This window comes from Hakea prostrata, chromosome 1 (genome assembly GCF_041222555.1).
Source record: "Hakea prostrata isolate BN-2017 chromosome 1, UWA_Hpros_2, whole genome shotgun sequence".
NCBI lineage: Eukaryota > Viridiplantae > Streptophyta > Magnoliopsida > Proteales > Proteaceae > Hakea > Hakea prostrata.
The window spans coordinates 21,657,664-21,672,609 of record NC_142600.1 but is presented as its reverse complement, the minus strand read 5'-3'; the positions used below and the strand labels follow the sequence as shown (position 1 = coordinate 21,672,609).

General features: G+C 35.4%; 1 protein-coding gene across 1 annotated transcript; it reads right to left on the bottom strand.

Moving 5' to 3' along the window:
• Window positions 1-751: 751 nt before the first annotated feature.
• Window positions 752-7,893, bottom strand: LOC149028249 (vacuolar protein sorting-associated protein 2 homolog 3-like). Its single transcript, XM_089169636.1, has 11 exons — window positions 7,675-7,893; window positions 7,403-7,447; window positions 6,272-6,306; window positions 6,145-6,195; window positions 5,924-6,028; window positions 5,762-5,833; window positions 5,491-5,562; window positions 5,299-5,379; window positions 4,766-4,801; window positions 4,599-4,654; window positions 752-1,511 (listed from the first exon to the last, which is right to left on the bottom strand). Exons 1-11 carry the CDS (start codon window positions 7,706-7,708, stop codon window positions 1,460-1,462), a joined length of 639 nt encoding a protein of 212 aa, XP_089025762.1. The 5' UTR covers window positions 7,709-7,893; the 3' UTR covers window positions 752-1,459.
• Between the last annotated feature and the right edge of the window lie 7,053 nt (window positions 7,894-14,946).

The following is a 14,946-nucleotide window of genomic DNA, read 5'->3' as shown; positions in this document are numbered from 1 at the left end:
CTAGTTAAATTTTCCTCTACCTCCTCCAGGTAAATTTAATACAACTACTACATCAATTTTTTTTTAACCCTTCATCGAATCTAAACTGATGAGACTAATTTTTATTATCTTAAATTGTCGTAGGTAAGTTTTATGTGGTTAACTCCAAATACCCGACTATGATTGGATTCATGACACCATTCAAGGGTAATATGTATCATTTGCGAGATTTCAAGGGGGAGAGGTCGAGGGCCAAGGACTGCACTTGAACTTTTAAACCACAGGCACTCTTCGGTAAGAAATGTTATAGAAAAGTGTTTTGGGTGCCTAAAGAACAAGTTTCCAATTTTGTGTAAAATGTGTCACGAGTTTACATTATGTACTCAAGCCATAATTGTCATTGCTCATTGTGTTATTCATAACTACATCCGCGATGAGCAAGTTGCTGACAAAAAGTTTCAAGAGTACGAAAACCCGCATTGGATACCTGAAGAAGCCATATCGGACCCTTATATTCCCCCTAAAAACACCGAATGAAGTAAGACAAATAGAAGAGCAAAGGAAGGCAATTGCAAATAAATTTACAACAAGAGCGAGACTCCCACTAATCATTTCAAACATTATAATCTCACCTGATTTTATGTGAGCAACTGTGTATCAACTACTGTGTATTTACCTTTTTTAATTAATTTATATTTACTTTTTAATTAGTATATTACATTTAAAAAACAAAAACGTATCTATTTTGTACCCTAATTTTGTACATACCATTAAAAATTTTGTACCTATTTTGCCAGAGAAACGTGTCCATATGTGTCCAACCATACAAGATCAACCCCTTAATGGTGCATTGACTCCTATTGCTGGTCAGTAGGCTTCAAATGGAAAATGTGGTACTCGCTCCAAATAGACTAAATTTCTAGACCTTATCATGAAAAATTACGCACCGACCTCTTGATACTGAATCAACTAAACTTTTTCATTATGTCTGCCATCAACTGTACTTACCTTCACATTATTTTAACTTTGATAATTAAACTAGGAATGAATTTATAAAAAGAAAAAACTACTCACAATCTTTTTATACAATCCAGAAAAATGTCCAGTCCCAGCCTCCCAGCTCAGCAGATTCTTAAATACAAACTGTTTAAAAGTGCAAGTGGTCATATATTGCCCTGGCCCTGGAACAAAAACTACAGGAAGCAAAACACTAACTTCTTATATACATATATGGGCCACAAATAAAGTTAGTTTTCAAGCTAAACATATCAATGGGAAAGTAGTTTTCAGTCCAGAAGTATGCCTACGCCAGCACTCCCAAGCCTCTCGTCTTTTTACTCCCCAAAACAATGAGGCAGAGATGCCTTTTCCTATGGGGAAGAGAGAGACTCTCAGATAGTTCTTTTTCCCATGCATACTAACCTGGAACATACATTCATCAAATCAGAAGCCAATACCAAATGCACATCCTGTCTTCAGCTCAAGGGTTTCGTAGGGCTGCAAGCCTCTTCTCAAGCTCATCCACACCCGAACTGCAAACAAAGATGTACATCAATGACTTTATCTAAATTAAATAAAAAGAAATAAACCTCAGGTGACAAAGACGAAATTATGAACACATGAGTACTTCAACCACGGGACCAAACCTGACGAGGATAAGATAGCAGGCATGAGTTACACCATAAACAAAAATCATATATACGCTTTAGGGATGATTTTCCTTTGAAATTGGTTGTTATGTTCTTTAGCTTTAGGTAATGAGACGTTGGGTGTCATCAAACTATCTGATTTTACAAAGTTGGTTGTATAAAGTTGTTATGTTGTTGTATCTTTTGCATGTATCTTGGCTTCAAATTTCAAAAATGAGATATGGGAAAAGGCAGGTTATGCTAGCTGCTAGAATTCTATGGGTTTGTCTCTTGCTTCCTCACATTGAGGGGTAAGAGAGTCATTTCAAAGGAGTGAAGAGAGAGATAAGACACATATAGTGCCACCATACCTATTTCTCTCCATGAAATTATTAACAATCAACAGAAAAGGTATCTTGCAATTATCACTTTTTACTAAGAAACTCCCCAGACACGTACAAGCAAATAACAGAATGCTCAAACACCACTTAAAAATAGTTGAAAATGAGTTACCTCTGTAAACCATCCAAGCTTAGGAGTTTTAACTAGCCTTTGTTTTCCTAGTAAGGAGTCTGACAAGATGCTTCAGCATACCAGTTGGAACGCATATATTGACAAGTAAAGGCATTCTAGAATACCATACCATATCAAAGGATTCCATTTCTACCAAATGCTGAAATCCAGTAATAAGTACCATGTCTTAGACTCTTAGGCCTAGGGCTGATGCAGTCAAAACATCTAAAGGGTTATGGATCTCAGAAGCAAACAAGCTAGTGATAAGCTGTGATCAGTATCTGATGGCAGAGATGCTTCTGCAGCAGCACAAGGTATTCACCAAAGGAAGAAAATCTACTGCTGTTTCTAAGGAGTACCACCTTGTTAAAACTGAATAATGATATCAAAGAAAGGAGGAAGGAAGAAAACAAAATCCAGGAGGAAAAGAAAGAGGAGAGGAGGAGATAAACAGTAGTGAGGGGAGAGAAGGAAAATCAATATGATCAAGGGAGAGAGAATTCAGTTTTCCTCACCCGGTAATAAAACTTTATCCGTTGATTAAATCAAGGATGCTCTAATTGTTAAGCCGTGCAACTATATATTATTATAAAACTATGAAAAACTATGAAGATCAGAAACAAAACATTACTCAATCTCCTTCCATTGATCAGTCTGCATGGATTGAGTTCTAAATCGACTTAAAACTCTGGAAAGAAGACCAAATGGAATTGGTATCTCTTCCCTTGTGCATGATAAGAAAAGCATCTCTGACTGAATGGAAAAAAACTCAATAAAGAAACCTAAGCACGGAAGTCTACTCTATGCTCTGGAAAGAGTCACAAAATTGACCATACCTTCTACTACAAAAACACTTGTAACCACTGCTGATATTAGCACGGAACCTACTAAACTCAAATAATAATTTGTGCACTTCTTTAAACCCTCACTTTTTGGACCTTACAGTTCGGATCATTACTTGATTACAATCAAAACCGAAGGAACTAAAGATAAAATACCCTATAAAAATTTTATTCAGTTCCAGCAAACTGTCTCAAGACCCAAAGGCCAATTAATGAAGCCCAGAGGTGGTTTTTGAGCTTGAATATATCCCAGTAAGAAATGCTAAAATTAGACAAAATTCTGATGAGAGTCTTAAGTCGGGTGGCCTCAAGGGACCCAACATAACATGAATAGGCTTGGCCCAAGAGAGTGAATGGTTAGTGACACAATTAGTAAGTGACACCAATCAATCCTAACCAGCTTTTTGTTTGAAGTTGATTTCAGTTCCAAAATATGAATGGACTTAATGGCATGACCAAAACCAACCAATTAATAAGCAGTCTGGTCAGGTCTCAGTTTAATTGGTTGGCCCACTCCCATTAAATGGGTTTCAGCTCTAAATTGACACCCCCCAGCGCCATGTCAAATATCAGACTCACATTTCACTATAAACTCTCCCACATATAGCCATTTTCTCTTGTATCATCAACTGTCCATTCCTATTAGAGTAGTTACATATTTTTTTAACTGCCTTTTCAAGGCTTCATTTTATCACTTGACCGATTCCACTCTTGCTGAAACTTAACATGACTATCAGGTTTAAATTCTATCAAGACAGATATGTGCACTGTGTATCTCCAGACTTGCTAAAGTACCAAAAATTCACCCAAATTCCTTACACTATTTGACGATTCATTTATTCACATCTTGCACCTTCATGGGTCTAATGATGGATAAGTAAACTGGATGCACAGAAACATTGAACATGTTTCTTCAACAACTTTGCCTAGTACATGTCAAAAATTGGGGGATCCCATATTTGCATATTCCTTTCACTACCTGACGATTCATTTATTCACATCTTGCACCTTCATGGGTCTAATGATGGATAAGTAAACTGGATGCACAGAAACATTGAACATGTTTCTTCAACAAGTTTGCCTAGTACATGTCAAAAATTAAGGGATCCCATATTTGCATGAGTTACGGGAAAATAAAAGATGCATGAAAACTTGTTTGCATGGTTGAGTCATAAGCCTGGTGTGCAACAGACAACAGTAAGACTAAGACTCAAGATAGACCCCAAAGTCCTAGTTAGTAATTTCTCTAATTAGTATCTAATCTTCAACATGCAACCTATGGATCAAGCAGCCCATTTACTGCAACTCAACCATTAGGTTCATGTTGAAATCCACCTTATCCACTCCAAGAATCTTAAACCACAGAAATCTTCTATACGCTACCAGGCTAGTCAGGCATTCTTGTGGTTGATTAATGAGAACTCAAATTTACTCAGATTTTAGCATGCTACCAGTGACAGATTATGTTTGACTACTGAGTACTCGTATCTTTTCCTGCACTTGTCAACACATTATTTTTCAATCCATCAGTCTTAGAAACCTTTGGTTTAACTAGCAGTGATGAAAATCATTATTCAGTCCTTGTAATCAGAGACTGATAGGCAGAAGATGGAGGAAATGTATAAACTCAACATACCTTCCAACATCCTCACTCTTCTTTCCGGCAACTCTCCCTCGGGGAGCAGCAGACAACTGTTGAGTTCCAGAACAGCCCAAATCAGCTTTGCAGTTAAAAATACGACAACGTGCAGACAGAAAACAATAGCAAAACAGCACATAATATGCGATGTTAATACTCCTAACCTGAGATGCAACATCAACACCAATTTCATCTAGCACCTGAGGGGCAAAGTGGGGGAAATGCAAAGAAAAAATCAGACATGAGAATCAAAAGCAGATGCACACACAGAAAATTAACAAAAAATACTGATAAAAAGCACTTCAATAGAATCCGTTCTTTTCTAGAATAGCACACTAAACTGTTTTCTGATGCTCATGCACGAAAACTCATAGGTAACTGCTTGATAACCATATCCATCATATCTAAGTTGTTACTGACCTAAAGCTAGATGGATGGAAATGTTTAACTCTTTTACAAACCTTCAACCTTTTCTTTTTTTCTCATCTGTCTGAGCACTAAGCAAGAAGTTAGATGTCGTACTTAATCCAAGTTTTAAACCATGCCTGACATCCAGGAGGTTATCTCCAGATTAAGAAGACAGCTAGGTGATATTTATTTGGAATTACAAAGCACAGCTCAAGCAATATTGCCAACATATCTAAAGATCTTCCCCCATAGTTTGTTCGCATAAGCAAAGGCCATTTGGGAGGCCTACCTGATTTGTTAGCTCATCAGTTTCATCTTCAGCCTCGTCATTGTCCAAGGCATCATCTATGGTATCTGACATCATCTCAGTCTGCAGATGGAAGGCATGACCGCATGAGTGGGAAATATAAGTTGGAAGCCAAGAAGTAAGATATAATTGTACACAAACTAAACTTATAGATGATACAGAAAAAAATCTTACCGTCATGTCCATTTGTGCAGATTGCCTCTGGAATTCTTGCATCACTTTCATCTGCTTTGCAGGTGTGAGTTGCTGCAAGTGGAATTAGCAAATTCAGCAAACAAACTAAACAGATAAAAGAAGCAAAAGAAAAAGGTAATCAATAAACAATCTTAGCTTTCATAGAACATAATAATTATATGGAAGCTCAAAAAATGATAATTGCACAGCATCAAGAAGCGTGTCTTTGTTTTACCCCCAAAAAAAAAAAAGAAGCATGTCTTTGTCTGACCTTATTCATAGCTGCCATTGCCGTACTTGCACCCTTCAAGCCGTTGGCAACTGAAGTATTGGCACACATAGCCTGCAAATGGGGATAAAAACAGTTAACAACGAATGAGCAAAAGACCAAGCAATATCAAAACAGATCCAATAAGATTGACTAGTAACGCACCTGTGTATGAGTTGCTATTCCACGCATTTGGGCTCGATTACCTTGTAATTTAGCAATTTGCTGCCTCAGCCTGACAAGCTGGCGGGCAAGAATTTTAGTTGCTGCCTACAAAATAAGTCGAAATTGGAGTTTAATAGCATCAGATAGTTTCTCATATCATCTCAGCGCTGCAGTCCCCATTTGGTTGAAAACAAATGAGAAAATTAACACTACAAAGCTACCTCATTTCCTGTTTTGGCAGTCTTCTTAATCTCCAGGAGAAGTTTTTTTTCCTGTCACAATGGTGCCTTATGTTAGATCTAACAGCAAGTCTAGAATCAAAAACTCATTTGAAAGTTCTTCACATACTTCTAATTGCAATGCAGTGATCTCCTTCTCAATACCTGAAAGCAAGATAAGTGTAAAAATAAGGAAGTTGATATGAATGTTAAGTTTGTTCAACATAAAACTTCAATGACACAGATAAGATTTTAATAGGTCACTAACATATAAGGACACCAGCATTAGACTTTCTCAAGAAAGTGTCGATACATACGACAAATCTAAAACAACATTAAAGACACAGATGACACTAAAAAGCCTCCCTCAAGGCCTTTCAGATAATACATAGTTCACACTGTTCTGTTTTTCCACAAATAGTTCACACTGTTCTGTTTTTCCACAAATAGTTCACACTGTTCTGTTTTTCCACAAACACTATGCTATTGATTTTTAGGCATGCAAGCACAATTCTGAAAGTTGAACAACTGAGTTATCTTCAATGAGGAAGCAATCAGCTAACAAATGGTAATACATAAATACACATAAAAAAGAACATATTTATCGTTTAAAGAAAAAGATTATTCATCAAAGGGGCCATAAAGGATCTCTAAGAATGAGATAATGAACATGACAGGAATCAAAAATTAATCTGCAAAACAGTGACCGAGATGAAATATACTAAACAGAAATGTTTCAAATAATTAATCCAGAATTCATCTAAACAATTAGCTGGTGCATTAAAAGAAACAAGAAATCCCTCAGTGTTATAATTTTACGCACTCCATAAAACAACAAATGACTGCAGAAATTCCTTTTAGAAAAGCCATTCCCTTTCTGGATTTTCATACCTGGTGCACAAAAATGGAATTAACTTTAAATTGTTGCAACTTAAGTCAAGACTCTTCTAGCAGCCAGTTCCTAATATCAATCAATCAAAGAAACCATGCATCCCAAATCAAACTCCAATCCCATTGTCATCCAATGCAGACATTTCCTCTCATAATTACTGCACTGGTTGAAATCGTTCTCTTTTATAAGCTAGATACTGCAGAGTTCTAACAGGAATTAAAATTCTGAACCAATTAAGAAAAAAAAAGAAGGATGGCTGTTTTGAAGCGAGTCCTAAACATAAACAAATAATAATATGTTGCATCGAAGAGATTCAGTTTTCTCATTAATTTCTAATGCAGTACAATAGCTCAGGAGGCAAAGTCTTACCCCTTGTCGCGTGAGCCATTTCTCTCTTACTCTCGCGAAGCGCATCTGCGACCAAATAGAGAAAAAAAGACGAAATCAAATTCGGATACAAACGTGATCAGATAGGCATCGGAAACCCAATCAGAGCATTTAGGCAAATTTTAAAATTAAATCTACAACAATATCCATGAAAAGTAAATGGAATCAATAAGCCAAAAAGTTTAAAATGTGAAACTTCAAAAACTGCAGGACTAATAGATAAAAGAGTAGAGATAACTAGGGCACAAAAAAACCTTTCGCTGTGGGTTTTTTAGCAAAGATGTTCATTCTCGACCAGGAACCTCTGCAATAGATGAAGAACCACAAGTGGAAGAGAAAAATCGAATGTTACAGAATTTAGGAGATTGTCAACTCAACTGTTCCGCCAATATCCTAAGCCTGCAAGCAGAAGAAAACCATGAACCACGATGGCAACCGATAGCGCCGTCCTTCATTACGCAAAAGGTTCAAAGAGCCGCTAGGATGCCACGCTAGCATTATTTAATTTTTGGGTTTTACTTTGAACCAGATTGGGATTGCCAAAAACTACAGGGCCTAAAAAGTTAAAACCGTTCCAACGTATAGAAAATGGATAATTACCCTTGTCCCCTAGTATTTTGGTTTTATTACCAATCAAATATAATTCTTTATGAAATTATTATTGTCCCCTCACTTCTAACTGTGTTAAGTGAATGTTAACATCAAATATGAAATGTCTATTTTGCCATTCACTAAAATTAAGAAATCAAAAATATAGCATTACCCTTATTTGTAGAAACTATATTGAATGTCAATTATATCTGTTGGTAATATTCCAAAAATAGTTCAATTCAATTAATTTATGGGGAAATATTTTTTACCTTGGATTTGCTTTCCCTTTTGTAAAGTATTCGCAGCGAAAGTAAATTTGGATCCACGTCCTCGTTCCACCACCAAATCTCTACCGGGATGATTCCACAATCACAAGGAAATTGAAGTATTTCCACAACTCAAATGCCGTGTGGAAAAGGATGGGATAGTGATCTAAAGAAAATGAGGTTTCTTGTTTCTTGGAGAAAGGGAGAGAGAGATGGGAGACGCCGTTTCTGGAAAACTTACGTAATGCAATCACACTCAACTATGCGGTGGTTACCAAAATATATAACTCTATTTTGTAACCGCCCTAATAGTGAGTTTCCAGATTTGCCCTAAAGCATTTAATTTATTAATTATATTAATAAATTCCAACAATATCCTTCAAATCTTATATTTTATAAATAATTTTGGATTTGGTGGGACCACATACTTATGACTGTTGAAACTCTCACATTCCACTCAAATTTTTCATAATCACAATAATGAAAGTTTTACAAACAAATTAGCATATAAGATGCTAATTGATATAAAATTTAATAACATGCATAATAGTCAGCATATATTAGGTAATCTTTAGATTTCCAACTTTGAATTAAATTTAATATTTCTTAATATTTAAGTTTTATTTAATTACATTTTTCCTTTATTTCATGATTTCTTCTTAGAGGAGAAAAATCAAATATTTCCTTTATTTGGTGGTTTCTTTTCAAAAGATAATTGACAAAAGAGTAAATAAGTAAAAAGATAATTGCAGTGCTATTTTTGAAGTTTTAAAAAATATATTTAAATGACACATCATCAGTAAACTAAAAGAGCTTAACGGTAGGAGCATTAGTAATTGTAGACAAAGTTAAAGGTTGGATTGGCAATCTTAAAAAGTATAGGGGATAAAGTAGTAATAAAATCATAGATCAAGGGGGCAATCCTATAAAAAATAAAAAATAAAATATGAAACAGTTTTACCACAAACTAATGTTAGGTCTCCTTAGTGCAATATATTACATGTGGGTGCTAACCAAATTAACACCGTTAATCGCCATTAAATATATTCAAATTTCGAACGTTGAGGGACTAAAATACCCCTTAGGTTATTTAATACATTGTGTTATTATAATTTTTTTCTTTTTTTGAATTATATATATATTTTTTAGGTAACAATGGATTCTATTTTTTTTTAACCATATAATTAATGTTTAATGACTAATTATCTCTTTTTAAAACCATATATTAATACAATGTATTAAATAACCTGAATGACACTTTGGTCCTTGTATATTTGAAATTTAAATATACTTAACTGTTGTTAACGGTATTAGTCTACTTGGGATCCACACGTAATATATTGCATTAAGGGGACTCAACATTAGTTTATGGTCTACTAAAGGGACTCACGTAAAAAACTTAATATGAAATTATAATTCTACCTTTATCTGTACTATTAATATTAAAATTACAGATGTACTTCTATACTCTATTTCCACATAACCATATACGTTTCTTCACCATTTTTCCTTATGTTTTTGGGTTTGAGGTTCATTGGAGCCAGCTTACACACACTTTGATTACATCCTCAAGTGAGCTTTTAATTAATATGGCTACGTGGAAGCGTTGGTCTTTTGCCAACCGAGCCACCTCTCAAGGTTGGTTTATTCACCATCTTCTTCCTTCATCCTGCCCAAAAGGATCATCCACCACCATTGAAAACCATCTACCAAAAAAAAAAAAAAAAAGAAAAGGAAAAACAAAAATGAAGGAAGCAAGACACGAGTAGAGAAGGGACGAAGAGATCTAGTTCGATTTCTCAATTTGGTGCTTCTTCCTATTGGGGCTTTTCATCAAGTCATTAACAAAAGAACTACAAAAATCCTTTTGTTTGCCTTCTTCCATTACAATCGAAACTAATCCCTTCACCCCTGTTTCTCTTCCTCCTTTGGTTTTCATATTTAATCATTTGATGATTTGCAAACTGATAATAAAATCATCTAATTTTTAGATTTTCATAATTTTGTTCTCTACAACCAAAACACTAGGGGGAACATCAAGAGTATCTCAACCAACTCAGGGATGCGCACTTAAAAAACTCTTTTTTTAGTGAAAGTTTTCACATGAGCCCCCTTTCTTTCCAAAGGCAACATGGCAAACCTCCCTCAAGACAAAAACATTATGAAGACCCATGCTTATTTTGGTAGAAAAATACCTCCTCCACACTTAGCACCATGACTGATTTATTAACCTTGTTGGTTCTCTATCTAACATGGGAGATAGCATGATATTCCACATTAATTATTCTATAGAGAAAAATGATAGAATCTAATCCTAAAATAAGAAAATACAACAGAATAATAGAAAGGATCTACATACTAATTCCTCCACGCAATCTGTCACCGGTAAATCTTCAATCTCGGGGATAGAGAATGCAATCCACAACCCAAATACCATTGTAAATGGATGGTCAAGAGTCTGAAATTAAGCAAAATCAAACCAAGGAAGAAGAAGACTTGCGTTTTTCTTCATTTTGGATTATGCGTTCGATTCATTCAGTATTTATTCTTAATTTTGGAATTTTATTTCTTCAATTAATTATTGAAATATTTTTTTGCTCTTTATTATGGGTTTGTGTGTCTTATTTATTATTGACAGTGTAACTGTGATCCTATGGCTGTGGATCAGACCCACGAGTTGTTGGGGCAAATCCAATACCGTCGGGTGGGGAATGACACCCATTATGCTCCTCTAAGAAGAGGAGATTAGAGGAAAGATTGGTGAGGGAAATATTTTGCTTTCATTGTAGAAGCCCATAGAGAATTAGGGTTGGCAAATGTTGAGGAAATGGCATGTAAGCACTACCACATCAATGCCACGTCAACTTCCATTGGTTTTAATGATGACAAACACAAGATACTAATATGCAATTTGAGTTGTGTGTGCTTTATACCAAGCCAAAGTACAATGACAGAAGCCCAACTCAGAAGAAGATGTCCAAGTCCAAGTGAAGAATGGAGTCAATATGGATATGAAGGCTCAAATTGAGCATAGAGTACAAGAAAACTAAAAAACAGGAATAAAGATCAAATAAAGTTCAAGATGCATACTTAGTATACTTAGACCCTAGGATACACTCATACACATTCATACTTGTAATTGCATCTAAATAATGGAATCATGTGCATTTGGAATGACCTAGGACATGTTGAGAGTTTATATGTGGACTTAGGGTTGGCTAGGATGACTAAAAACCACTTAAATCCACATGTTGTTCTAGACAGTGCACTACTCAATTAAAAAGTGCACCGTCTGATAACGGTGCACCATCTAAACTCAATCGGTGCACTATGAGAAAATTAATGCATCAGAGAAGCTTAGACAATCTAGTATGTCTAGGCAAACGTCGCACCTTCTCAATCAAAATATGATTGTTAAATTTATTCATTGGGGGTTGGGCTAATGCACTTGAAAGCCATCTATATGAGTCAAACTCACTCCATTTGAGAGCTTCCACATTGCACATTAACCACACACACTCTAGTCACTCTCAAACTCTCAAATTCTTGAAGACCAACTTGTGTTCTCGCCTCTCACCCATACCCATCTCTTGAGGTACATTCCAAGGAAGATAAGCAAACTTGTAGAAGCAAGGCTATGGTGATAGAAGGCTTTGTGGGGAATTTCTATGTGGTGCATGCATTCAACTTAAGCATTCATTTTCATTGCATCATTGACACATAAGGGGTAAAGTGTCATACTCCTTAGTCCTTATTAGGTAATCTCTAACCAGACTATTGCATGTAATTGTAATTGGTTATTTTCAATTATAATCTAATCCAGGTAGATTATAATTGGTTGCGGGTACTCTTGTCCGTGGACCAAGATTGTAAGAAGATGCTCTTGCCCATAAACAAAGATTATAAAAGGGTGCTCTTGCCTCGTAACAAAGATTTTGATTATCTACTCACCACATTGATAGATAATCACCAATATAAATATATCTTGAGGCTAAGAAATGAGTAGACGTATACTTGGAAAATCAATTAACTATAAAGTCCTTGTGTTGTGATTTGTATTTTACAAGTTTGTCTGAGTTTATCTTCATTTATTCAATTATATTTAAATTTGTCTCGGAATTAATTGAAGAAATCAAGCTAATCCACTAATTGCAACCCATTCACCCCTCTATATGTTGCATCAACAGCTAGCATACGCCATCTTTGTTAAACAAATATAAGTCTTTAAATTCTAGCCCTCCTACCTTTTTAGTTTGGCATGAAGTCTCCCACTTAATCTAGATAATACCCATTTGTTTGTCATTTTTCCACAAAAAAATCTCTAATGAGTTATGCTAATCTATTAGCCACTTCTTTTGGTAGAAAAAAATTGACATAGCATAAGTGGGTAGGGTTGTGGCCATTGCCTTTATGAGAATGACCCTCCCTACCTGGGATAACAACTTCTGTTTTCACCTTGTTTACTTTAAAGCTAGTCTATCATGCAATAAAGCAAGAGACTGTGATTTGGACTTACCAAAAATGGATGGAAGACCCAACTAAATTCCAAAAGAGGAGACCTCATGTATGTCATGAAGAGAATAATTATATCTTCTAGTTGTTGATGGGGGACCTCTACTAAAAAGAATGGAAGACTTTGAATTGTTCAAGTGCTGACCAAAAACATAATAGTACTCCTAGAGTATGTGAGCAATAAGTGCAGCATTATCATAATTAGCAAGAGTGAAAATCATGCAATCTGCAAAAATTAAGTGATTTATTTTTGGATCCCTTCTAGAAAGTTTAATTCCTAACCTCATTTGAGAGATGAGTCCTTTGGAAAGGGCCTCTTGACACCAAATAAAAAAGCATGGGCTTAAGGCACACCCCTACCTTAGCTCCTTATGAATAATAATTTTATGTATCAACTGCCCATTCTCCTTGATATGATATTCTACTATAGTTATGCACTCTATTATCCAACAAGTCCACTTTTCAATAAATATGACAAATCTAAGAGTTTCCTTAATAAATTACCATTCTAACTTATCATAGGGCCTACATAGATCTAACTTAAAGGGTATGGATCGGTTTTGAATTTTGAATTCTTCATGAAGTAGAGGCATTCATGAACAAGATATATGTTGTTAGAAATTGATCTACTTGGAAATAATGCACTCTGTGTATTGCTAACAATTGCATGCAAAAGGGGCTTCAGTCTGTTAGCTATGCATTTAGCAACAACTTTGTAGGGCACTAAGCATAAACTAGTTGGTCTCAAATGACTTACCTCCTATGGGTTTTTTCTTTATGGGATAAGCTTATAAGAGTCTTGTTGAGGCTTTTTAGAAGGTAGCCTCTGTTGAAAAAGTATTGAACTGCTAAGATCATATCATTCCCAATAATCTCCTAGTTCTTGTGAAATAACTTGGAAATAACTTGGAAGACCGTCATACCTTGGGGCTTTGTTTCCTTTCCTTTTGGATTAGAGCATGTTTTATATCTTCCCTCCAAAAGATTGTATAGAACACACTATTATCCAAAGAATTATCATGGAATTAAACTAGAAAGAATATGTGTTGGGGGTTAAGGGTAAGACGTATTAAATAAATTTGAGAAATATAACCAAATTTCATCTATGATATCCACTTCTTTAGTAAGCCATTGCCTTGTGCTAGTTTTCAGCCATTGCTCTGCCTCCTCTGCATTGTGGTTGAGTGAAAATAAGTAGTTTATTGTCTCCTGCCAGCAACTAATCAATTATGGATCACTGGTGCCAATATTTTTCCTTTTCTTTCGTTAAGGTTTCAATTTTAACTAGTAAGTCTATTTATTGGAGACTTCTAAATGTAGAATGGGGTTGTTGCTGGACTCTAAAGGTGTGTCATTCGACTTTCATTCATGGATTTTTTTTTTTTTTTTTTGATATGAGGTTCATCTGGGCCAGCTTGCGCACACCAGGATCATTCATGGATCTTTTTACCTTACAAAAATCACAAATTTGTGTACAAGGCTCAGAAAGCTATACCTAGAAAAAGTTATCATTTAAACACATATACAACGATCCTTCTTCTTCTTCTTTTTTGGCGGGGGGGTGTTTGGGTACTGAAATGTAATTCATAAGAAAATGAACATGTTAAGCATAAGGTACATGATGATCCAAGAGATCCTGTAACTAATGAGTGAAATTGAGCCATAATATCATGCATGTAATAGATACGAACCTCCGAGCCGAGAAATTGACCACAAATTTAAATTCCTTGGTATAAAAGTAAACACAAATTCTTCAAAATTGTCATCGAGTTCATTTATATCCTTCACAATACATCGAATCTCAAGTGGGCTTCCTACTGAGCCACTAATGAAAGAGTATAAACTTTGAAAGTTTTGTCTTCAAGACAATCCGACGGTACCTTTGGCCAAGCAACTCCAATAAGGCCACCCGACCATCTATGCATTCATCATTTAAAATATCGTGGAAAATGATCAAACTCATTTATTTTATTTTATTTTATTTTTGGTAAGCGGAATAAGTATTAGACTTGACAGAGCAAACATAGCACAACTAGAGGGATTTTTATCCGCTCCAGTACTGACACCCTCCCATTACCTCCAGTTTGTTGTTAGATTTTAGACACGTGGATCATTCAAATCAGATGAATAAAAATTCATCTGAAAACACACACCTTT